This window comes from Vulpes vulpes, chromosome 5 (genome assembly GCF_048418805.1).
Source record: "Vulpes vulpes isolate BD-2025 chromosome 5, VulVul3, whole genome shotgun sequence".
Lineage (NCBI taxonomy): Eukaryota > Metazoa > Chordata > Mammalia > Carnivora > Canidae > Vulpes > Vulpes vulpes.
In genome coordinates this window covers 75232763-75256638 of record NC_132784.1, presented here as the reverse complement: position 1 = coordinate 75256638, position 23876 = coordinate 75232763, and the positions used below count along the sequence as shown (strand labels likewise).

The window sequence follows — 23876 nt, the reverse complement described above, 5'->3', positions numbered from 1 at the left end:
GCTTTGTTGAAGATTAATTGGCCATATAGTAAAGGGTCCATTTCTGGGTTGTCTCTTCTGTGTCATTGATCAAAATGTCTGTTTTTCTGCCAGTATTATACTACCTGGATGATTACAGCTTTGCAATATACCCTAAGGTCCGGAATTGTGATGCTTCCAACTTTGGTTTTCTTTTAAACATTACTTTGGCCATTTTGGGATCTTTTGTAGTTCCATGCAAATTTTAAGATTGTTTCTTCCAGCTCTATGAAAAATGCTTCCAGCTTTGGTTTTCTTTTTTTTTAATTAATTTTTATTGGTGTTCAATTTACCAACATACAGAAAAACACCCAGTGCTCATCCCGTCAAGTCAATTAAGATTATCAAAAACTCCGACTCAAAACCTACGTTTAATTGGGGTTCCCGAGGGCGCCGAAAGGGACAGAGGGCCAGAATATGTATTTGAACAAATCCTAGCTGAAAACTTTCCTAATCTGGTTTTCTTTTAAACATTACTTTGGCCATTTTGGGATCTTTTGTAGTTCCATGCAAATTTTAAGATTGTTTCTTCCAGCTCTATGAAAAATGCTGATGGTATTTTGATAGTGATTGCATTGAGTGTGTAGCTTCTTTGGGTTTCCATTTTATTGTGTCATCTTCAGTTCCATTCATAAGTGTTCCATATTTTTCAGAGTAGAGATCTTTTACCTCATTGTTAAGTTTGTCCCTAGGTATCCTATGGATTACAGTGCAATTAGAAACAGGATCAATTCCTTTATTTCTCTTTCTCCTGCTTCATTATTGATATGTAGAAATACAAGAGATTTCTATATGTTCATTTTGTTTATCCTGTAACTTTGTTGAATGTGTGTATCAGTACTAGCAATTTTTGATGTACTCTTTTGGGGGGGGGTATTTATATGTATTATTTTATTTTTAAGTTCGATTTACCAACATATAGTCTTTAGGGTTTTCTACAGAGAGTATCCTATCATCTATGAATAGTGAGTTTGACTCCTTCCTGCTGATATGGATTCCTTTTATTTCTTTTTGTTGTCTGATTCCTGAGGCTAGGGTTACAAGTACTATGTTAAATAAGAATAGTGAGAGTGGAAATCCATGTCTTGTTCCTGACCATGGAAGAAAAACTCTCAGTTTTTCCATATTGAGCATTATTTTACCTGTGGGTCTTTCCTATATGGCCTTTTTGATGTTGAGCCATGTTTCTTCTATCTCTACCCTTGTGAGGGTTTTTATCAAGAGTGAATTCTTTAACAAAAGCTTTTTCTGCATCTATTTAGAAGATCATATATCTCTTGTCCTTTATTTTATTAATGAGGTAGGTCATGTTGTTTGATTTCCAAATACCAAATTAACTTTATAGCCCAGGAATAAATCCCACTTGTTGTGGTGAAAAATTCGTTTAATGTGCACTTTGATTTGTTTTCCTTGTATCTTATTAGAATTTTTGTATCCATGTTTCAGGGATATTGATCTGTAATTCTCCCTTTTTAGTGGGTCTTGGTCTGGTTGTGGACTCAAGGTGATGCTGGCCTTAAAGAATGAGTTAGGAAGTTTTCCTTCCATTTCTATTTTTTGGAAGATTTTGAGAAGAACAGGTATTAACTCTTCTTTAAATGATTCATAGAATTCCCCTGGGAACCATCTGGTCCTGGACTCTTACTTTTGGGGAGATTTTTGATTTCTGTTTAAGCTTCTTTGCTGGCTATGGGTCTGTTCAAATTTTCTATTTCTTCCTGTTTCAGTTTTGGTGGTTTATATGTTTCTAAGAATTTTTCCATTTCTTCCAGATTGCCAAATTTGATGGCATATAATTTTCCCTAATATTCTTTTATACTTGGTTATATTTCCATGGTGTTGGTTGTGATATATCCTCTTTCACTCATGATTTTATTCATTTTGGTTCTTTCTCTTCTTTTTGATAAGTTAGCAACGTATTTAACAATTTTATTAATTTTTTTCGAAGAACCAGATCCTAATATCATTGGTCTGTTCTACTGGGGCTTGGGGAGGGGGCTGTTTTTTAAGTTTATATATAATTTATTTCTACTCAAATCTTTCTTATTTCCCTTCTTCTGCTGGCTTGAGGCTTTATTTGTTGTTCCTTTTCTACTTCCTTTAGGTGCAAGCTAAGGTTGCATATTTGAGATTTTTTCTTACTTCTTGAGGAAGGCCTGTTTTGCTATATACTTCCCTGTCCTGACTGCTTTTGCTGCATCCCAAAGATTTTGGATCGCCATGTCTTCATTTTCACTTGCTTCCATGTATTCCTTAAATGTCTAGTTAACCTACTCATTTTCAGTAGGATGTTCTTTAATCTTCGTGCATTACTGTACTTTCCAAACTTTTCCTTGTGGTTGACTTCAAGTTTCATAGCACTGTGGTCAGAAAATAGGCATGGTATGATCTCAATGTTTTTGTACCTCCTCAGGCCTGATTTGCAACCTAATATGTGATCTATTCTACAGGATGTCCCATGTACACTCAAAAAGAATGTGTATTCTGCTGCTTTAGGATGAAATGTTCTGAATATATCCCTTAAGTCCATGTGGTCCAGTGTGTCATTCAAAGCCTTTGTTACCTTCTTGGTTTTCTGCTTACATGATCTGTCCACTGCTGTAAGGTGGGTGTTTAAGTCCCCTATTATTACTATATTGTTATCAATGAGTTTATTTTCTCATTAATTTTTCACAATGAGAAACTTGCACTCATAACCCAAAGTCAAGACCTGAGCTGAAATCAAGAGTCTGATGCTTAACCAACTGAGCCACCCAGATACCCCAGGCCACTTTATTATGATATAGTCCCCTTCTTCATCTCTTATTACAGTCTGAAGCTTAAAATCTAGTTTATCTGTATGACTACTCCAGCCTTCTGCTGATGTCCATTAGCATATGAGATGGTTCTCAACCCCTCACATTCAATCTGCAGGTGTCTTTAGGTCTAAAATGAGTCTCTCAATGAGTTAAGATGGTGGAGGAGTAGAGGGACCCTAAGTTTTTCTCATCCCTCGAATTCAACTAGATAGTTATCAAATCTTTCTGAACACCCAAGAAATCAATCGGAGATCTAGGAAAACAAATGTTGTAAGTCTACAAGTAGAAAAGGGACCACTGCTTGGAAGGTACAGGTATGGAGAATTGATCCTTCAATCCCACGTGATAGCTGAGGCTGTGGTGCGGGGGACACTTGCTTAAGGAGGCTACTGCGAAATATTGAGATGTGGAGTGCAAAACTGAACCTTTTAGAAGTGGGCTACAGTGAGGAATGTGCCAGGACTCAAGGTGCCTAAGTGGTGAACTGGGGAAGGATCCCAGGTGTGACAGCATGGTCTGAGGAACCCCATGGTTGCAGGAAGAATGGTTGGTGCCTGTGTGTGGTAGAATTCCCAGGCATAGGAGTGAGGAGGCTGTCATGGAACAGTGAGTGTAGGTTCCCGCTTTCTGCTCTGTCTTGTAATAAGCTACAAACTTCTCTGAGATCATGTGACCCCTTTCCTACAAAAGACAGAAGCATGTGGATCCTTGGGTGGCGCAGCGGTTTAGCGCCTGCCTTTGGCCCAGGGCGTGATCCTGGATACCCGGGATCAAATCCCACGTCGGGCTCCAGGTGCATGGAGCCTGCTTCTCCCTCTGCCTGTGTCTCTGCCTCTGTGTGACTATCATAAATAAAAAAATAATAAAATAATAAAATAAAAAAGAATAAGTTTAAAAAAAGACAGAAGCATTGCCAGACACCCCCACACCCCAGAAGGAACAGCGCAAGTCCATGCCACGGAGGTCTGTAGCTTTTGGTTTTGAAACTCCCCTACATGCCTGAGATAAAAACACTCAGTCACAGGCCAGGTGAACACAGAGTTCTGACAGAAACTGGGATAAAAGAGTGACTAATCGATTCTCTGTGAAGGCTCACTGGAATTGGGGGCAGGAATTTTCGGCTCTGGAGCAAGTGAGAGGGCACAGCCTTATTCATCCTGCCCATCAGTGCTGAAACCCTTCAGGGAGAAACAAGAAATAGACTCTCAATTCTATGCTCAATCTTCAACAAAGCACGAGGAATATCCAAGGGAGGAAAGACAGTCTTTTCAACAAATGGTGTTGGGGAAATTGGGCCACATACAGAAGAATGAAACTGAACCACTTTCTCACACCGTACACAAAAATAAATTCAAAACGGGTGAAAGACCTAAATGTGAGACAGGAATCTATCAAATCCTAGAGGAGGTCATAGGCAGCAACCTCTTTGACATTGGCTGCAGCAACTTCTTGTTAGACACAGCAAGGGAAATAAAAGCAAAAAAAAAAAATTACCTCACAACAACAACAACAACAACAAACTATTGGGAGTTCATCAAGATTGAAAGCTTCTGCAACTGAAGAAAACAATAAAAAAACTGAAAGGCAAATATGGAATGGGAGGTGACCTTCACAAGTGATATATCAGATAAAGGACTAGTATCCAAAATCTACAAAGGACTCATCAAATTGAACACCTAAAAAAACAAAAAAATTCAGTCAAGAAGTGGGCAGAAGACAAATAGACATCTCTCCAAAAAAGACAAACAAATGGTTAACAGACCTATGAAAAATATACTCAACATCACTCAGCATCAGGGAAATCCAAATCGAAACCACAATAAAACATCATCTCACACTGGTCAAAATGGCTAAAATTAACAACTCAGGAAACAGCAGGTGTTGCTGAGGATGCAGAGAAAGGTGAACTCTCTTACACTGTTGGTGGGAATGCAAAATGGTGCAGTCAATCTGGAAAACAGTATGAAGGTCGTTCAAAAAATTAAAGATACAACTACCCTATGACCCAGCAATTGTACTTGTACTACTAGGAATTTCTGCAAAGAATACAGAGTCATTTGAAGGGTCAATGCCCCCCTCACAATGTTTATTGAAGCAAGATCCACAATAGCCAAAATATGGAAAGGGTCCAGATGTCCATTAACAGATGAATGGATAATAATATAATAATATATATAATATATATAATATAATAATATATTATAATATAATAAGGTATATATATAAAACTCACATCTTCACATCACATTATATACTATATATATAGTATATATATATATATATAAAATATATACATAAAACTCACATCTTCTTTAGCCATTGTGTGTGTGTATACACACACACACACACACACACACACACACAATGGAATATTACTCATCCATCAAAAAGAATGAAACGTTGCTATTTGCAGTGATAAGGATGGATCTAGAGGCAAGTATGCTACGGGAAATATGTCAGCAGAGAAAGAAAATGCCACATGATTTTACTCATAACTAGAATTTAAGAAACAAAAGAAATGAACACAGAAGAAAAGGAAAAATAAAATAGGATAAAAGCAGAGGGAGGAAAACCATAAGAGACTCATAAGTATAGGAAACTAACTGTGGGTTGGAGGGGAGGTAGGTGGGGGATGGTGTAAGTGGGTGATGGGCATTAAGGAGGGCACTTTAAGTAATGAGCGCTGGTTGTTATATGCAACTGATGAGTCACTAAATTCTACCCCTGAAACTAATAATACATTATATGTTAACAAAATTGATTTAAATAAAAAAAAATTTAAAGTAAAATAAAATGACAAAAATGAGTCTCTTGCAGGAAGCATATAGATAGGTCCTGTTTTGTTTTGTGTTTATAGGTCTTGTTTTTTTAATCCATCCTGGTACCCTATGACTTGATTGGAGCACTTATTCCATTTACATTTAGAATGATTATCATAGATATATATTGAATGCCACTATATTACCTGTAAAGTTGGTGTTTCTGAAGATTTGCTCTGGTACTGTCTAGTCTTTGTCACTTTCCATCTCTCTTTCCCACTCAGAATATTCCCCTTTAATATTTCTTACAGTTCTGATTTAGTGGTAACAAACTCCCTTAGTTTTTGTCTGGTAAATTATGTCTCCTTCTATTCTGAATGACAGCTTTGTTGGATAAAGTATTCTTGGCTCTATATTTTTCCCATCTGGAATATAGAATATATCATGCCACTCTCTTCCAGCTTGCCAAGTTTCTGTGGACAGACGTGATATGAACCTGATCAGTCATCCCTTGTAGTTTAGGGATATCTTGTCCCTTGTTGCTTTCAGGAGCCTTTCAATATTTTGCAAATTTGACTGCAATATGTCTTGGTGTTGGCCTGCTTTTGTTGATGTTGACAGGAATTCACTATGCTGTCTGGATGCGGTGTCTCTTTCCTCCCCAGGATAGGTACATTACCAGCTATGATTTGCTCAAATAAACCTTCTTCCCCTTGTTCTCCCACTTTTTCTTCTGAGGCTTCTATGAAATGAATGTTATTATGCTTTAGGAAGTCCCTGAGTTTCCTAAGTCCACATTCATAATCCAATAGTTTTCTTTCCCTTTTCTTTTCAGCTTCATTATTTTCCATAATTTAGTCTTCTATATCACCGATTCCTTTCTCTGCTTCTCCATTCTTATGGTCATTACATCCAGCTGGTTTTCCATCTTGGTTGTCCCATTTTTTAATTTCAGCCTAACTTTTAGTTTTTAGGTCTTTTATCCCTGCAATAAGAGATATTGGTGTCTCTAGTGACTCCTATGCTTTTCTCAAGCCCAAGTAATAGCCTTATGATTACTGTTTTAAAATCTAGTTCAGGCATATTACTTATATCTGTTTTGGTTGGATCCCTTCCCATGACTCTTCTTATTCTTTCTATGGATTCCTCCATCTTGACATTTCGTCTAGGTCTCTGTCTTTTGTGTGCTAGAAAGGCCTGCTATGTTTCCTGCTCCTGATAGTAATGGTTATCCGAGGAAAAGTCATATACTGTCAAGAGGCGGGCACGTCAGGAAGTGTTTCTGGTGTAGTCTGTCTGCACTGTGCTATTGTGTTCTGGCTTCTCTTTCCCTCAGGTGAGTCCTCTGCAGAGTATGTCCTTGCATCCACTGGAGAATGTTTGGACCTTGTCTACCATGTGTTGAGTTTGCCTAGGTGTGTTTTGGTCTGTTATTAAAAGAGGCTAGATCCTTTATCCCCTAGAGCTGGAGCTTTGCAGCACTCTATGGTCATTATATTTGGTGCATGCAGGGGTATGTACTGGTCTTTGGTGGGGACACTGATGCTGACTCTCAGACACACCTTGCCCAGGGGGGAAAAAAAGCACCTGCAGAGTACAGGGGTATGGGGCTGGTGTAAGCAGTGCAAGTGTCCACTGTGAGTACTGTGTTGATGGGTGTGGATAAAAATGGCATCAACTGGCTCTCTTGTCCCTTGAGAGGGGAATTTGCACCCACCACGGTTCAGGAAGCCCTCACATAAAGAAAAATCTCCCCTCATTTGTCTCAGGCTTCCCTCAGGCCCCTGCCTTTACCCTACATCAGAATTATCTGCTCACCCAGCAGCAGAGTACTCCTGTGTTTTATCTCAGGCATTCTAGCTTGATTTCAAAACTCCAAATGTTAGGAACCTGGCATGGCAGAGTTGTGGTGATCATCTGAGGGAGGGTCTCACCACACTATGGCTGGTGCCAATTTGTTCCAAAAGGGCAGTTGCATGAATGCACAAGCCCTTGAAGTTTATGGCATAGCACAGCAAAAAGCCAGCATCCCAGTTAGAGGAGTCTTTGCTCCTTTGCTAATGGACTGGGCAGCTCAATGACACTCTTGGGCTCTCTTGTCCCTGAAGAGGTTTGCCACCTCTCTCAGTGCACTCCAAGAAGGGGAAATGTCTCTGCCAGTGTGGCCCAGGTGATCCTTAGATCATACTATTCCCCCTGAGTCTCTGTCCTCTATAACATAGGAGAACCTTCACACCTTCCAGGTTCCATCCAGCCATGGTGCAGACTTCTAAAACTTCAGACTTTGAACTCCACTGCTTGTAAAAACTTACAATAATCAGCCCTTCTCATATTTCCTAATAGTGGTTTGGGGAAAGTATGCAAAGCCTTGTGCTCTGTTCTCTCTTTCTCTCCTCCCTCCCTGATCAGGGCTCCCTCCCTTCTACTGGAATGACCATTCTTTTCTCCCCCAAATCACATCACATACTTTCCATGATGTGGCCTCTTTTATCCTCCTGGTTCTGCACTTTTCTCTCAGTACTCAGAACAATTTCCTTGGTGTCCAGATGATTTGATATTTATCAAGTTGTGTTCAAGGCATCAGGCAAGCATATGCTCCTCATAATGCTCCCCCATATTAACTCCCTGTTAAGTTTTTTGTTTATATTCTCTTGTTTTGGGTGGTGGGGAGGGAGTTTGAGAGAGAGAGAGAAAGTGGTGATCAGTGGAGTGGCAAGAGGAGAGAGAAAGAGAGAGAACCTTAAGCAGGCTCTATGCTCAACATGGAGCCCAATGTGGGGCTCGACTCACTACCCCTGAGAGTGTGACCTGCGCTGAAATCAAGAATCAGATGCTTAACTGACTGAGCCCCCCAGGCACCACAACCCCAAGAGGGTTGTTTTTTGTTTGTTTGTTTGTTTGTTTGTTTAAGAAAACACATTGAATTTCTGTGTTACCAGTTATAACCTGGAGAGGTTTAAAAAAACAATTCCTTTTACAACAGCATCAAAAACTTTGGATTTGGCAATGAGTTTGGTATGACACCAAAATCACAGGCAAGAAAAAGACATAAGTTATACTTTATCAAACTTACGTACTTTGAACATCAAAAGACACTATTGACAGAGAGAAAAGGCTTCCTACAAATGAGGTAAAATATCTGCAACTGATACATTTGATAAGTGTAACATCCAGATTATAGAAAGAACTTCTAAATCTCAAAACACACACACAAAATACCATCTTGATTAAAAATGAGCAAAGAACTTCAATAGATATTTCTCCAAAGAAGATATGTGAATGCTCTATAAGCCTATGAAAAGATGCTCAATGTCACTAATTATTAGAGAAATGCATTTGAAAACCATGATGCGATACTACTTCATATCCAAGCTATGACCATAAAATGCAAAAAAATAACACATACAAGACATTGGAGAAATTGGAACAAGTGTGCATTTCTGGTGGGAATGTAAAATTATACAGCTGCTATGAAAAATGTTATGACACTTCCTAAAAAATTAAGGAAAAGATTATTATATGATCCACAATTCCACTTTGTGCTGTTACATAAAATAATGGAAATCATGGTCTCAAACAGATGGTCCCATACCCACTTTCATCGCAGTATTATTCACAAGAGCTAGAAAGTACAAACAGCCAAAGTGTGCACTGACAGATAAATGTATGAACAGAATGAGATATATGCACACAACGGATTTTTATTTACCCTTAAAAACGAAGGAAATTCTGACACCTGCTAAAACATACATTAACCTACAATTCACCATGCCAAGTGAAGTAAGACAGTCACAAAAAGACAAACATTCTATGATTCCACAGACACAGGTACTTAAAATAGCCAAATTCATAGACTGAAAGAAAACAGAATGGTGGTTGTCTAAGGCGCAGAGAGAGGGAATATGGAATTAGTGTTTGATGAGTGTGATATTTCAGTTTGGAAGATAAAAAGGCACTGGACATAGATGGTACTGGTGTTTGCATAACAAACATCAATTAACTTAATTAACCATCATGACAATGTGAAATGACAGCACCACTGAACTATGCATGTAGAAATTTTTATCTGTATCTTACTGCAAGTTAAAAACTACATTTAAAAATTAAGTTGACTTCATTAATAAGTACATGATTTCAATATAATCTGCAATGGCTATTTATCATTGGCTTTAGAGACACCAGTTTAGAAAGTACATATATCATCCAACAACAAAACTGGTAAATTAATCACCAGAGCTGTGTCCTGACACTCTGAATTTTATAAGAACTCTAATTCTCACAGTACATTGAACTTTGACTATCCATTGGACAATAAATGCATAAAAATAAGTAGGATATTTTTACAAAGATAAATAATTTCCTCCCTGGACCGTTCCTCACAGTACCTAGATGTCAAAATAAGCATACATTGGACAAGTAGTGTTCATGTGCCCCTGTACAGAAATTCTTTTCTCTTTTCCATTTAGCAGACAACTTTATAAAGTTGTGGATATCTCTCAAAGTTAGCATTTTTACCTCAGTACTTCCTCTTGGCATTTTTCATTCCAAATTTCTGAATGTGCAAGTTTTAGGTTCAACAGGAGAGTTACCATGGTATAAGATACAGCCAAAGCTTGCTCAGTGGAGTAGATGGTGCTTGGGTACAAATATATAAATATTCAGGACACAATGCTAAGACCACCACAATGACATGAGAGACAAAGGTAGACATGACTTTGTGTCTGCCTTACAACCTACAGGTCCTCAGGGAGCAAATGAACCAGTTAGGAGACCATCAAGAGGAAAATGTTCACAGGCAGATGAACGCACATGACAGCAACAAAGAGACCAAGGGTATGAGTGTCAATGCAAGATGGCTTTCAACCAAGGATTTACATCGCACACAAATGGTCTATGACATTTGAGCCACACACAGGCAGCCACAGTGACGAGAACCTGAGTGGTCGCAAGGACAAAGCCTCTAGCACATGCCACCTGAAAGACAAAGCTGTATCCCTGTCACTCATAATCATTTGATACTACAGGGATTTGCAGATGTCCACATGGGTGCTCAGCAAAGACTTCAGTTATGCGCTTCTTGAAAAAAATGGTTTTTCTTACTACAAAATGCCAAGCAGCGTTTCAGGGGTCATGGATGAAGAGCAACAGATATCTGGAAAGGTTGAGCCACACAGGCAGGAGTTAAGCAGTATCCAAGCTTATGAAAGATGACTTGTTGATCAAAGATCCACTTATGGATAACAGGCCCCAGTACTCAAAAGCAGTAAACTGAAATTAATTGAATCCTAAATTAATCTTCTTAATCTGAAAATGAATCTTCTTTAAAGTAATAACTGACTTTTGTTTGTAACTAAATTATTTTAAACTTATTTTAGCTGACAACTTATTTTAATGCTAGATTTATTTATCTTATCTCAATGTAAACTCATTATTTTATTTCAAGTTTGAATTTGAAACATAAATATGCAAGACTAGGCATAAATCTGAAGAAGATCAGAAATGAGAGTCTTATAGCCTCATTACATGTCACAATATCTTATATATGAAAGCAATTTTATTGTGTATCAACTGGGACATGAATAGAAATCAATGAAAGAGAACTTAAACTTAAATGGGATCCAAGTAAGTATGGAGCTTTAGAAGATAATAGAATTTCAAGTCAAAGGCAAGAAGAAAATTAAGCAACTATTTTAAAAAAACCTTAAAATTTAGAAAACCAGCTAAAAATCCATATGTTTTTAATGCCTATATCAAAATAAATTGCAGATGGAACAAAAGTTTAGCAGATACATGACCTCAAAAGTGCTTTAAAATCAAATGCTAAAAAAACAGTGTAGAATATTTCGGTATGAATAAAGTGGGAAAAGTGTTGGTGAGCAAGTCATAAAAACCAAGATTAGTATTAAATTAATAAAAACGTTGTTTACATGCCAAAAGCATTCTATACAGTATACAAGTACTAAAAACACATCACAAGCCAAAAAAACAATTACTTACACAATAGTAACAGAGACGATTTCTTTAGTGTATAACCAACTCACTAATATCAGTATGGAAAAGATCAACAATTACATGAAACAGATAAAAGATGTTAATACACAATTCACAAAAAAAGAAATACAAATCATACTAAGCAGATGAAAAGATACTCAAATTCAATACTATGAGAAAGACTGCAACTTATTCAGATTGCCTTATGCCATTAATATTTATAAGGTAGTTGTTGTTGAGGATGTGAACAGAAGTATTCTCATAGAATGTGACAGCAGGATAGCTGTTAGTACAATCTCAAAGATGACGGTTTGGCAATAACTATGAAATTCGACATTTAACTTAAATACATGACTCATTGACTCAAATACATGTAACAACAATTCCTCTCCTAGGAATTCATGCTTGCACATATTCACAAAAATATGATTATAAAATTATTTGTCATAGAAAAAAGTAATAATATGAACAGGAATGGATACATTTATTGTGGTACATATTTATAAGTGAGTAATATGGAGTACAAGAAAAACTAAAGGATCTACATGGACTGATGAGGGATATCTTCAAGATGTCACAAAAGATTTCACTTCTATGTGGAATTTAATCAAGAAACCAAAACAACCAAAGAACAAAACCAGACTCATAAATACAGAGAACAAATTGGCAGCTGCCACAGGGGAGGGAGTAGAGGGATAGGCGAAATAGGTGAAGGGCTGAAAGATACAATGTTCTGGGAATAAAATAAATAACTCACAAGAATGAAAAGTACAGCTTAGGGAATATACTCAATAATATTATAGTAACTTTGATGGTAACAGATTGAAGCTACACTTTTCATGATTAGTATTTCCTAAAGTACTTTTTTTTTTACTGTGTCCCAGGCTTCTTTATTTAAAAACAAAGTGATAAGTGATGTGGGGATTAAAAACAAGAGCATCCTTGAACTTAACCTTCCCTCCAACCAGTTCCCCCCAAACTCTGTTCCCACACTCGTTGTGGTGCCAAACCCTTTCTACAGTGAATGGAGAACTTTAATCCCAAAGCCCTGGTACTAACCCTAGGTTTTCATTCCCTAGCTCTTCCCCTTCCTCTGCCCCCATCCCTGGGAAGAGCTGGTGCCTCGGTTTCAACGCAAGGGAGAGCCCAGAGCGGTGACAGACACAGAGGGAAGGAAAGGCTTCGCCCTCAGAGAGACGGACCAAGAAGCCCAGAGTAGTAAAGTGGGGGCCCCCATAGCCTGGGGTACCAGAAAGGGGTCCTGCTGCCAGAGGGAAGGATACTGGTGCTCCTGAGAAAAGAGACCCAGCAGCCTCAAAGTCCTCTCCTTGCCATTAGTCACTACTAATTGCAGAAATAAGCTTGGACCACATCTTTTACACGCCCAAGCTGCGGGCCTGATCGGAAGCACAGTGGCTTTCCAGCCCTGCAGGAACATGTTCTCCAGGTTACCTCTCTCGGTTCTCCATTCTTGTTCACTTCCTCTCTGCAGCCTGCACAAGGATCCCTGCTTTGTGCCTCTCCTGCAGATCTTCATTGTTGTCAGCTTCCACCACCCACTTCTGCAGCAGGGACCACAGCTTACACGTGTTCTAGAAACCGGGCGCTGAGCCTCAAAGGGACAGAGATGGCTGTTTGGGGAACCTTCCCAAAGAGAGTCTGCAGGGTGAGCCCCATATCAGCCTGAGTATATAGAGTGATCCGCTTCTGCTTCAGGGGCTTGGCAAATTGTTCCAGGTCTTTCTGCAGTGCTTTGCTGTCCTGGGGCTCCTTGGGGTTTTGCTCCAGTTTTTCCTTGTCTGGCTTCACAGATGGGTCAGCGCTCTGCCCAGGGAAGGCACCCCAGGAGCTGGCTCTCCACCTCGGAACATGGCTGGCCCTTCCACTGAGAGGTCTCCAAACTGCCTTGGGACACTCGCCCCAATCCAATCTAAAGTCCTCAGTATGCTCTTCCCTGCAGAATTCATATGGCAGGCAGGCATAGGGGAATCCCCCACACCTCAGCGCCTTGCCCAATCCCCCAGTCCAATTCCTGACCCTCCAGGAGGGTAGTGGATGTTCAGTCAGGTCTGAGGATTAACCCAGTGGTGTTCAGCTCTCCCAGCCCATCGCCTCCACCTCCACACTCCCATGGGTGCAAGAATGCCAGGACATCCTGCTGTGGGGAACAGAGGCACCCCAAGACTGGGGACCTGGAAAAACGAGGGCTCTCCTAGGGATTGCTCAACACCTCTCTCCCTCTTTAATCCCACCTGCTACCATACCATACATAATTGATGAATCACAATGATATACACCCAAACTGGTGTAATATTGTATGTCAATTATCCTTCAATTAAAATAGTAAAAATAAATAAACAAAACAATCAAAAAATTAAAAGTTTATTTCTAAAAAGAAGTTCTATAGGCAAGCAAACATTTATATACACAAAGACCCATATGCAGATATTGAATACATTAGCATTTGTAAAGATTATTACCTGATGAGTTTAAAGACAGAGATCAAGGACTGCTTCAGGGGACAAGAATTAGAAACTATGCTGAGAATTAAACAGCATCTAAACTTTATTTAATTTTGTAAGGTTTTCATTATTACTATTTATTATCTATTACACTTCAATTTGTAGACTAATACTAGTCTGATACTAAAGTATTAGTCTCAATATTTTTATATTAAGCAACCAAAAATTAATGAAGAAAAGTCTATATGGCATTAAGTATTTCAAATAACATAATAAAAATAATAAACTTAACTGATACAATCTGACTAAAAATAATACTGTCTCAGAAAAAAATGTTTTTAAAAAATCGTTAAGTGATTAAAAATTAGTGTAATCATATAAAAATTTCCTCACTAATTTATTACCCATTATGGATTCCTTGCTATAAAGGCATTACATATTTCTAAGTGAAGAGATTGATAAGCTGTTATGGAGATTACATTCTAGTCACAAAGCATTTTGTTATTATACACAATCATCCTGTTCATACTTTAATTATAATCCACTTAAATCCTTTCACAAAAGGAAGTCAGAATCAAACTTAAGAGTTCTGCCTTCCAAAGATAAGGACCCTAAAGTCAAATAATTCTTTTCATGGTAAATAATATACTTATTTACTAAGAGATATGATGTTTCTTCCCCAGAGCTGCTTCATGGCATTTGTCATCTCAGAATTTCTCAGAGTGTAGATCAGTGGGTTCAGCATGGGGGTTATGACTGTATAAAACACACTCAGGGATTTGTCAATGGGGAAGGTCTTAGCAGGTCTTACATACATGAAAATACATGGAACAAAGAAGAAGACCACCACAGTGATGTGGGAGCCACAGGTCTGGAGGGCTTTCCGCTTCCCCTCTGGACTAAGGTTCTTCAGAGAGTGCAAGATGACACCATAAGAGATGAGCAAGAGCACAAACACAATAGTGCAGATCACTCCTCCATTGGCTACAACTAACAGCCCAATGACATATGTGTCAGTACAGACCAGCTTCAATAAAGGGTACATGTCACACAAAAAATGGTCAATGACATTGGGCCCACAGAATGGGAGCCCATAAATAGTGCTAAGTTGAATTACTGAATGCAGAAAACCTCCAACCCAGGATACCACCAGCAGCACAACACACACCCATTGCCTCATGATAACCAAATAATGCAAAGGCTTACAGATGGCCACATAGCGGTCATAGGCCATCACCAGTAGAAGAAAGACCTCTGATCCACCAAAAAAGTGCTCTGTTAATAGCTGAGTCATACAAGATTGAAAGGATATGGTATTTTCCCCAAACAGCAAGTCTGAAATCAATCTGGGAGAAATAGATGAGGAATAAATGACGTCCATAAATGATAAACTAGCAAGAAAAAAGTACATAGGTGATTTCAGGGTCTTACTGACAGTTACAGTCACCACAATGAGCAAGTTACCCACCACAGTCAAAATATACAAGAGCAAGAATATAACAAAAAGGACCTTCTGTTCCTTTGGATTCTGTGTGAGGCCCAAGAGGACAAAGTAAGTTACATTGCTCCTTGGTTCCATCTAGTCTGCATAGGAGCTGACTTCTCATATTAGAAACCAGTGATCTACAAAACAAGGGAGAAAACATTTAAATGTGTTATAAGATTACTCTTTCATTGACTCATTCCATTAAAAGATTGTGGAAGGAGTAACTGTTAATGTCACATGTGTCACAGATGTTGTGATTTCCAAGTTGAATAAGCTATGTTCTAACACTCAGTGATATAATACATAAAAATCATCAATGTAGTAAGTGCCACTATAAAAATGACTGCACAATGCAAATGTCACAAGGGACTTGTCAACTAAACAGCAATCAAAGAAAGCTTCCCAGAGGAAGCAATGCTTTAGCTGACTTTCAAAGAAACAGTAGAAGGACAAGGAAAGAGGGCAAGGGAATTCCATGAAGGGAATATAAGGGAAGGAGAAGAAATGTGTGGGAAATATCAGAAAGGGAGACATAACATAAAGACTCCTAACTCTGGGAAATGAACTAGGGGTGGTGGAAGGGGAGGAGGGTGGGGGGTGGGGGTGAATGGGTGACGGGCACTGAGAGGGGCACTTGACGGGATGAGCACTGGGTGTTATTCTGTATGTTGGTAAATTGAACACCAATAAAAAATAAATGTATTAAAAAAGAAAAAAGAAAATGTACACAGTTGATAGTCATAAAAGTTAAATACTTGAGACCCATTTATGGTAATTGGCATATTCAAGGGTCAAACTAGGAATGGAAGTTGCTGCCCTGGATTGTCTCTTCCCTGAGACCTCTTTTTTAGGATCTTTAGTTGGATATGCCCCTTTCCCTGACCAATAAATGGGGAAGTACTCCAGTGTTATGTCTCTCCCTTAATTTTTAAATTTCATTTATACAACATTTCCAACTCTGGACATCTCCAATTGGATATCATATTGAGTACTATGAAAATTTTTAATTTTCAGCAATAAACATGTTTCCCTTCTCATTAAATGGTACCACCTTCCACATCATTGCTCAGATGAATATCCTTCATGCCACTCTTCCTCCTGTATCATATATTGACACCTTTGACAAATCTTATTAACCCACTTTAAAATATATCACTAACTGGATCATTTCCCTCCCCCATCACTTCTTCTGGCCCACTGCAGTAGCCTCCTGCAATGTCCATCCCCTTTCACTCTGGCCTCCATCAATTCATTGCCCTGATGCAACCAAATGATCCTTTTTAAATCTGATTCTGATCTATCACTCCACTGCTCACAACTACAGTGGATTCCAATCACACACTCACAATTTAATGAATAACATTTCATCTAACAGTAAAAGAAACTGTAATCCCCATTTCATAGTTCAACAAAGTGTGGCTCAGTTCATGTAATTAATTTTCCAAGGTCACTCATTTTCAAGTGATAAAACTTGAATTGGAATCCAAGTTGGCTTTATCTCAAAGTGGTCTAACATTTTCCTAATAAAGAAATTCACAAAATTACAAAGCCCAGTTCCCACTATTTACTGTATTACCTTTGGAAGGCAAGTCCACAATCTGAAGGGACACCTTTTACTCATTCACAGGAACCTGCAGTTCTGTCATCCAGTTTGACAAGAGAGGGTAAAAAGCTGCATTATTACTTGACGACATATTCTATTTGATCCAACTATCTATCCATTCTCTCTATGGATGATTCTGGTTATTCAGAAGGTTGCTTTAATTGCACTGTAGATCAGTTCCTAGAAATCCCAGGGTCCACACAGAAAAGCAAAAATTTATCACATTAAGATAATTTATCAAAAAGACAAGAAACCCCTATCCTTACAAAAGAAGACAGCAATCAGTCATTTCTAAGGGAGATTTATTTCAAGTAACTTTCCTAATAATTTATAAATAGAAAAATACCATTTAACTGTTTAGTCATCCTCATTATGTCCTGTTGCTAAGGTCAGATAAGCTGACTTTGTATTTTAAGAGACATTCTTGTGCTTTTATTAGGTAATACTTTAAGCCTAACTGAAACCTCCTAAAAAGTGTGTATCAGTTGCTAGGAGCCTAGCATCTTCCCAGTTTGAGCAAAGATCACTGGACATTTTATCTCTTCTAACTACATTCGTCATTAAGTGCTAGAATTGGGAAGTGTCCAAGACTGATTCTTGCTTAATTAAAATCGCTGGGAATTTCCACAAAAATCTTTTAAAATATCTATGTGAAGATAGTCTTAGGTCAAATCACATAAGTAGGGTCATAAAGATGTGAAATAAACAAAAAAAAATAGCTTTAGAACCATTGTAAGATTACTGCCAGTCAAGAATAAAATTTCAGTCCAGTCATGTTGTGTTAGGAAAGATTGATTTATCATATATTTCCCCACTTGTCATGAAGAGTTTTCTTTCCTTTTATTTGTATTCAATTTCTCCTGCCTTGCAGTGTGTTTAGATGTTCTAGATATTTATTCACAGATTTAGACATAATAAGTACCCAAATACCTTTTTTTTATTTGAAGCTCCTATTTACTTCCAGGAACCATTCTGTGAGTGAGGACACAGCAATTAATGAAATAGGGGGAAAACTATGCAAAAGGTCCTTCCTGCCTGGACCTTATATTCTCATAATAGAGTCAGACAGTAAATAAAGGGACAATTTAGCATTCTAATTATAATATTTGTCAGTGCTAATATGACAACAAGCAGGTACAGAGGGAGAATTCTGCTATGGAGAAGGTGTTTCTTCAGAGGTGATGCTTAAGCTGAGATACAAGGCATAGATAGTGGCTACCATTGGAAACACTGTTTTAGCTAATCATTTTAAGAAAAATTAAGTAACTAAAATGATCTCACTTCACTAATGGCATGACATACGTATAGAAATTGCTAACAAATTCACAGGGATTTTAATTCCAGTGCTTTTGTGAAAAGGAGGGGAGAGATTGGGAACTCTCATCTTATTCCTGATTTTGGTGGGAAAGCTTTCAAACTTTTTCTGTTGAGTGTGATGTTAACTGTGGATCTCTCATATATGGCCTTTATATGTTGAGGTACATCCTTTCTATACCCAATTTGTTGAAAGATTACTTTTTTCATGAAAATATATTGAATTTCTATCCTACCAATGAATAACCCAGAGAAGACTGAGAAAATTCCTTTATAATAGCATCAAAAGGGGATCCCTGGGTGGCGCAGTGGTTTAGCGCCTGCCTTTGGCTCAGGGCGCGATCCGGGAGACCTGGGCTCGAATCCCACGTTGGGGTCCCGGTGCATGGAGCCTGCTTCTCCCTCTGCCGGTGTCTCTGCCTCTCTCTCTCTCTCTCTCTCTCTGTGTGTGTGTGTGCGTGACTATCATAAATAAATAAAAACTTTAAAAAAATAATAGCATCAAAAGAATAAATACTTAAGCATAAACTTAAGTAGAGAAGCAAAAATCTTCTAAGTGAAAAACTACAAAATGTTTCTGAAAGATAATCTGAAAGACACAAGTAAATATAAAGACTCATAAACTGATATAGTTCATGTTATTAAGATGTCAGTACTACCCAATCTGATCTGTAGATTCAATGTAATCCTTATAAAAATTCAAAAAATATGTTTTTGAGAAATAGAAAAAATTAAACCTAAAATTCATGTAGAATCTCAAGGAACACAAAATGAAGAAAATATTGGAAAGAAAAAAAGAAAGAACAAAGTTGTTAAGCTTCCTAGTTTTAAAACTTACTACAGGGGGAGGGGCAAGATGGCGGCAGAGCAGGGTCCCCAAGTCACCTGTCCTCAACAAATTACCTAGAAAACCTTCAAATCATCCTGAAAATCTACGAATTCGGCCTGAGATTTAAAGAGAGACCAGCTGGAACGCTACAGAGAGAAGAGTTCGCGCTTCTATCAAGGTAGGAAGACGGGGAAAAAGAAATAAAGACACAAAAGACCTCCAAGGGGGAGGGGCCCGCGAGGAGCCGGGCTGAGGCCGGGGCGAGTGTCCCCAGGACAGGAGAGCCCCGTCCCGGAGGAGCAGGAGCTGCACCGACCTTCCCCGCGGAAAGGCCTCCCGGGGAATTGGAGCAGGATCCCCAGAAAGGCGGGGATGCCCTCGGGCTCCCAGGGACAGTAACAGAGGAACTGCGCCCCGGAGAGTGCGCCGAGCTCCCTAAGGGCTGCAGCGCTCGGCGGGACCCGGAGCAGCTCGGAGGGGCTCGGGCGGCGGCTCCGCGGAGGGGGCTGCGGGGCGGGAGCGCGAATCCAACAGCGCAGGCTCCGGAGCACAGGGCGCCGGGACACAGCCCAGGATCCGGCCTCCCCCGGGACAGGCAGAGGCCGGGAGGGCCCAGGACAGCGAGGACGCTCCTGCCTGGAACTGAGCAGATCAGCGGCCCCGCCCGGGAGCCCCCAGGCCCTGCAGACGGAGAGCCCCGGAGCTACTGCGGGAGCTGACTCCAGGGTCCCAGAGCTGCCCCCGCCACTGTGGCTTCCTCCCGGGGCCTCACGGGGTGAACAACCCCCACTGAGCCCTGCACCAGGCAGGGGCAGAGCAGCTCCCCCAAGTGCTCACACCTGAAAATCAACACAGCAGGCCCCTCCCCCAGAAGACCAGCAGGACGGACCAGTTCCAGGGGAAGTCAAGGGACTTAAAGTACACAGAATCAGAAGATACCCCCTGTGTTTTTTGTTTTTGTTTTTGTTGTTTTTTGTTTTTTTTCTTTTGTGCTTTTTTTTTCTTTCTTTCTTCTTGATTTCTGATTGCTTCCCCCACCCCACCCCACCCCTTTTTTTCTCTTTTTTCTCCTTTCTTTCTTTTTCTTCTCTTTTTCCCCCTTTTTTTCTTCTTTCCCTTTTTTCTTTTTCTCTTTTTTCCCTTCTCTCTCTTTTTCTCCTTTTCCCAATACAACTTGTTTTTGGTCACTCTGCACTGAGCAAAATGACTAGAAGGAAAACCTCACCTCAAAAAAAAGAATCAGAAACAGCCGTCTCTCCCACAGAGTTACAAAATCTGGATTACAATTCAATGTCAGAAAGCCAATTCAGAAGCAATATTTTACAGCTACTGGTGGCTCTAGAAAAAACCATAAAGGACTCAAGAGACTTCATGACTGCAGAATTTAGATCTAATCAGGCAGAAATTAAAAATCAATTAAATGAGATGCAATCCAAACTAGAAGTCCTAACGACGAGGGTTAACGAGGTGGAAGAACGAGTGAGTGACATAGAAGACAAGTTGATGGCAAAGAGGGAAACTGAGGAAAAAAGAGACAAGCAATTAAAAGATCATGAGGATAGATTAAGGGAAATAAATGACAGCCTGAGGAAGAAAAACCTACGTTTAATTGGGGTTCCCGAGGACGCCGAAAGGGCCAGAGGGCCAGAATATATATTTGAACAAATCCTAGCTGAAAACTTTCCTAATCTGGGAAGGGAAACAGGCATTCAGATCCAGACAATAGAGAGATCCCCCCCTAAAATCAACAAAAACCGTTCAACACCTCGACATTTAATAGTGAAGCTTGCAAATTCCAAAGATAAGGAGAAGATCCTTAAAGCAGAAAGAGAAAAAAAGTCCCTGACTTTTATGGGGAGGAATATTAGGGTAACAGCAGACCTCTCCACAGAGACCTGGCAGGCCAGAAAGGGCTGGCAGGATATATTCAGGGTCCTAAATGAAAAGAACATGCAACCAAGAATACTCTATCCAGCAAGGCTTTCATTCAAAATGGAAGGAGAGATAAAGAGCTTCCAAGACAGGCAGCAACTGAAAGAATATGTAACCTCCAAACCAGCTCTGCAAGAAATTTTAAGGGGGACTCTTAAAATTCCCCTTTAAGAAGAAGTTCAGTGGAACAATCCACAAAAACAAGGACTGAATAGATATGATGACACTAAACTCATATCTATCAATAGTAACTCTGAACGTGAACGGGCTTAATGACCCCATCAAAAGGCGCAGGATTTCATACTGGATAAAAAAGCAGGACCCATCTATTTGCTGTCTACAAGAGACTCATTTTAGAGAGAAGGACACCTACAACCTGAAAATAAGAGGTTGGAGAACCATTTACCATTCAAATGGTCCTCAAAAGAAAGCAGGGGTTGCCATCCTTATATCAGATAAATTAAAATTTACCCCAAAGACTATAGTGAGAGATGAAGAGGGACACTATCTCATACTCAAAGGATCTATCCAACAAGAGGACTTAACAATCCTCAATATATATGCCCCGAATGTGGGAGCTGCCAAATATTTAAACCAATTAATAACCAAACTGAAGAAATACTTTGATAATAATACACTTATACTTGGTGACTTCAATCTAGCTCTTTCTACCCTCGATAGGTCTTCTAAGCACAACATCTCCAAAGAAACGAGAGCTTTAAATGATACACTGGACCAGATGGATTTCACAGATATCTACAGAACTTTACATCCAAACTCAACTGAATACATATTCTTCTCAAGTGCACATGGAACTTTCTCCAGAATAGACCACATACTGGGTCACAAATCGGGTCTGAACCGATACCAAAAGATCGGGATACTCCCCTGTATATTCTCAGACCATAATGCCTTGAAATTAGAACTAAATCACAACAAGAAGTTTGGAAGGACCTCAAACACGTGGAGGTTAAGGACCATCCTGCTAAAAGATGAAAAGGTCAACCAGGAAATTAAGGAAGAATTAAAAAGATTCATGGAAACTAATGAGAATGAAGATACAACTGTTCAAAATCTTTGGGATGCAGCAAAAGCAGTCCTGAGGGTGAAATACATCGCAATACAAGCATCCATTAAAAAAGTGGAAAGAGGGATCCCTGGGTGGCGCAGCGGTTTGGCGCCTGCCTTTGGCCCAGGGCGCGATCCTGGTGACCCGGGATCGAATCCCACATCCGGCTCCCGGTGCATGGAGCCTGCTTCTCCCTCTGCCTGAGTCTCTGCCTCTCTCTCTCTCTCTGTGACTATCATAAATTAAAAAAAAAAAAAAAAAGTGGAAAGAACTCAAATACAAAAGCTCAACTTACACATAAAGGAGTAAGAGAAAAGGCAGCTAATGGGCCCCGGCCCAGCAGAAGAAAAGAGTTAATTAAAATTCGAGCAGAACTAAATGAAATCGAGACCAAAAGAACTGTGGAACATATCAACAGAACCAGGAGTTGGTTCTTTGAAAGAATTAATAAGATAGATAAACCATTAGCCAACCTTATTAAAAAGAAGAGAGAGAAGACTCAAATTAATAAAATCATGAATGAGAAAGGAGAGATCACTACCAACACCAAGGAAATACAAACGATTTTAAAAACATATTATGAACAGCTCTATGCCAATAAATTAGGCAATCTAGAAGAAATGGACGCATTCCTGGAAAGCCACAAACTACCAAAACTGGAGCAGGAAGAAATAGAAAACCTGAACAGGCCAATAACCAGGGAGGAAATTGAAGCAGTCATCAAAAACCTCCCAAGACACAAGAGTCCAGGGCCAGATGGCTTCCCAGGGGAATTCTATCAAACGTTTAAAGAAGAAATCATACCTATTCTACTAAAGCTGTTTGGAAAGATAGAAAGAGATGGAGTACTTCCAAACTCGTTCTATGAGGCCAGCATCACCTTAATTCCGAAACCAGACAAAGACCCCACCAAAAAGGAGAATTACAGACCAATATCCCTGATGAACATGGATGCAAAAATTCTCAAAAAGATACTAGCCAATAGGATCCAACAACACATTAAGAAAATTATTCACCATGACCAAGTAGGATTTATCCCCGGGACACAAGGTTGGTTCAACACTCGTAAAACCATCAATGTGATTCATCATATCAGCAAGAGAAAAACCAAGAACCATATGATCCTCTCATTAGATGCAGAGAAAACATTTGACAAAATACAGCATCCATTCCTGATCAAAACCCTTCAGAGTGTTGGGATAGAGGGAACTTTCCTCGACATCTTAAAGCCATCTACGAAAAGCCCACAGCAAATATCATTCTCAATGGGGAAGCATGGGGAGCCTTTCCCCTAAGATCAGGAACAAGACAGGAATGCCCACTCTCACCACTGCTATTCAACATAGTACTGGAGTCCTCGCCTCAGCAATCAGACAACAAAAAGACATTAAAGGCATTCAAATTGGCAAAGAAGAAGTCAAACTCTCCCTCTTCGCCGATGACATGATACTCTACATAGAAAACCCAAAAGCCTCCACCCCAAGATTGCTAGAACTCATACAGCAATTTGGTAGCGTGGCAGGATACAAAATCAATGCCCAGAAATCAATGGCATTTCTATACACTAACAATGAGACTGAAGAAAGAGAAATTAAGGAATCCATCCCATTTAAAA

General features: G+C 39.4%; 1 protein-coding gene and 1 pseudogene across 1 annotated transcript; both read right to left on the bottom strand.

The window, feature by feature from the left end:
* Positions 1-12600: 12600 nt before the first annotated feature.
* LOC112912173 (POU domain, class 5, transcription factor 1 pseudogene) lies at positions 12601-13698 on the bottom strand (annotated as a pseudogene).
* A 979-nt stretch (positions 13699-14677) lies between these two features.
* On the bottom strand, positions 14678-15607 carry LOC112912190 (olfactory receptor 4A47-like). The gene has a single exon (XM_025988926.2). It carries the CDS (start codon positions 15605-15607, stop codon positions 14678-14680), a length of 930 nt encoding a protein of 309 aa, XP_025844711.2.
* Positions 15608-23876: the final 8269 nt, after the last annotated feature.

Coding starts and splice junctions, on each gene's coding strand:
- LOC112912190 (XM_025988926.2), bottom strand. CDS start 15,607: ATGGAACCAAGGAGCAATGTAACTTACTTTGTCCTCTTGGGCCTCACA.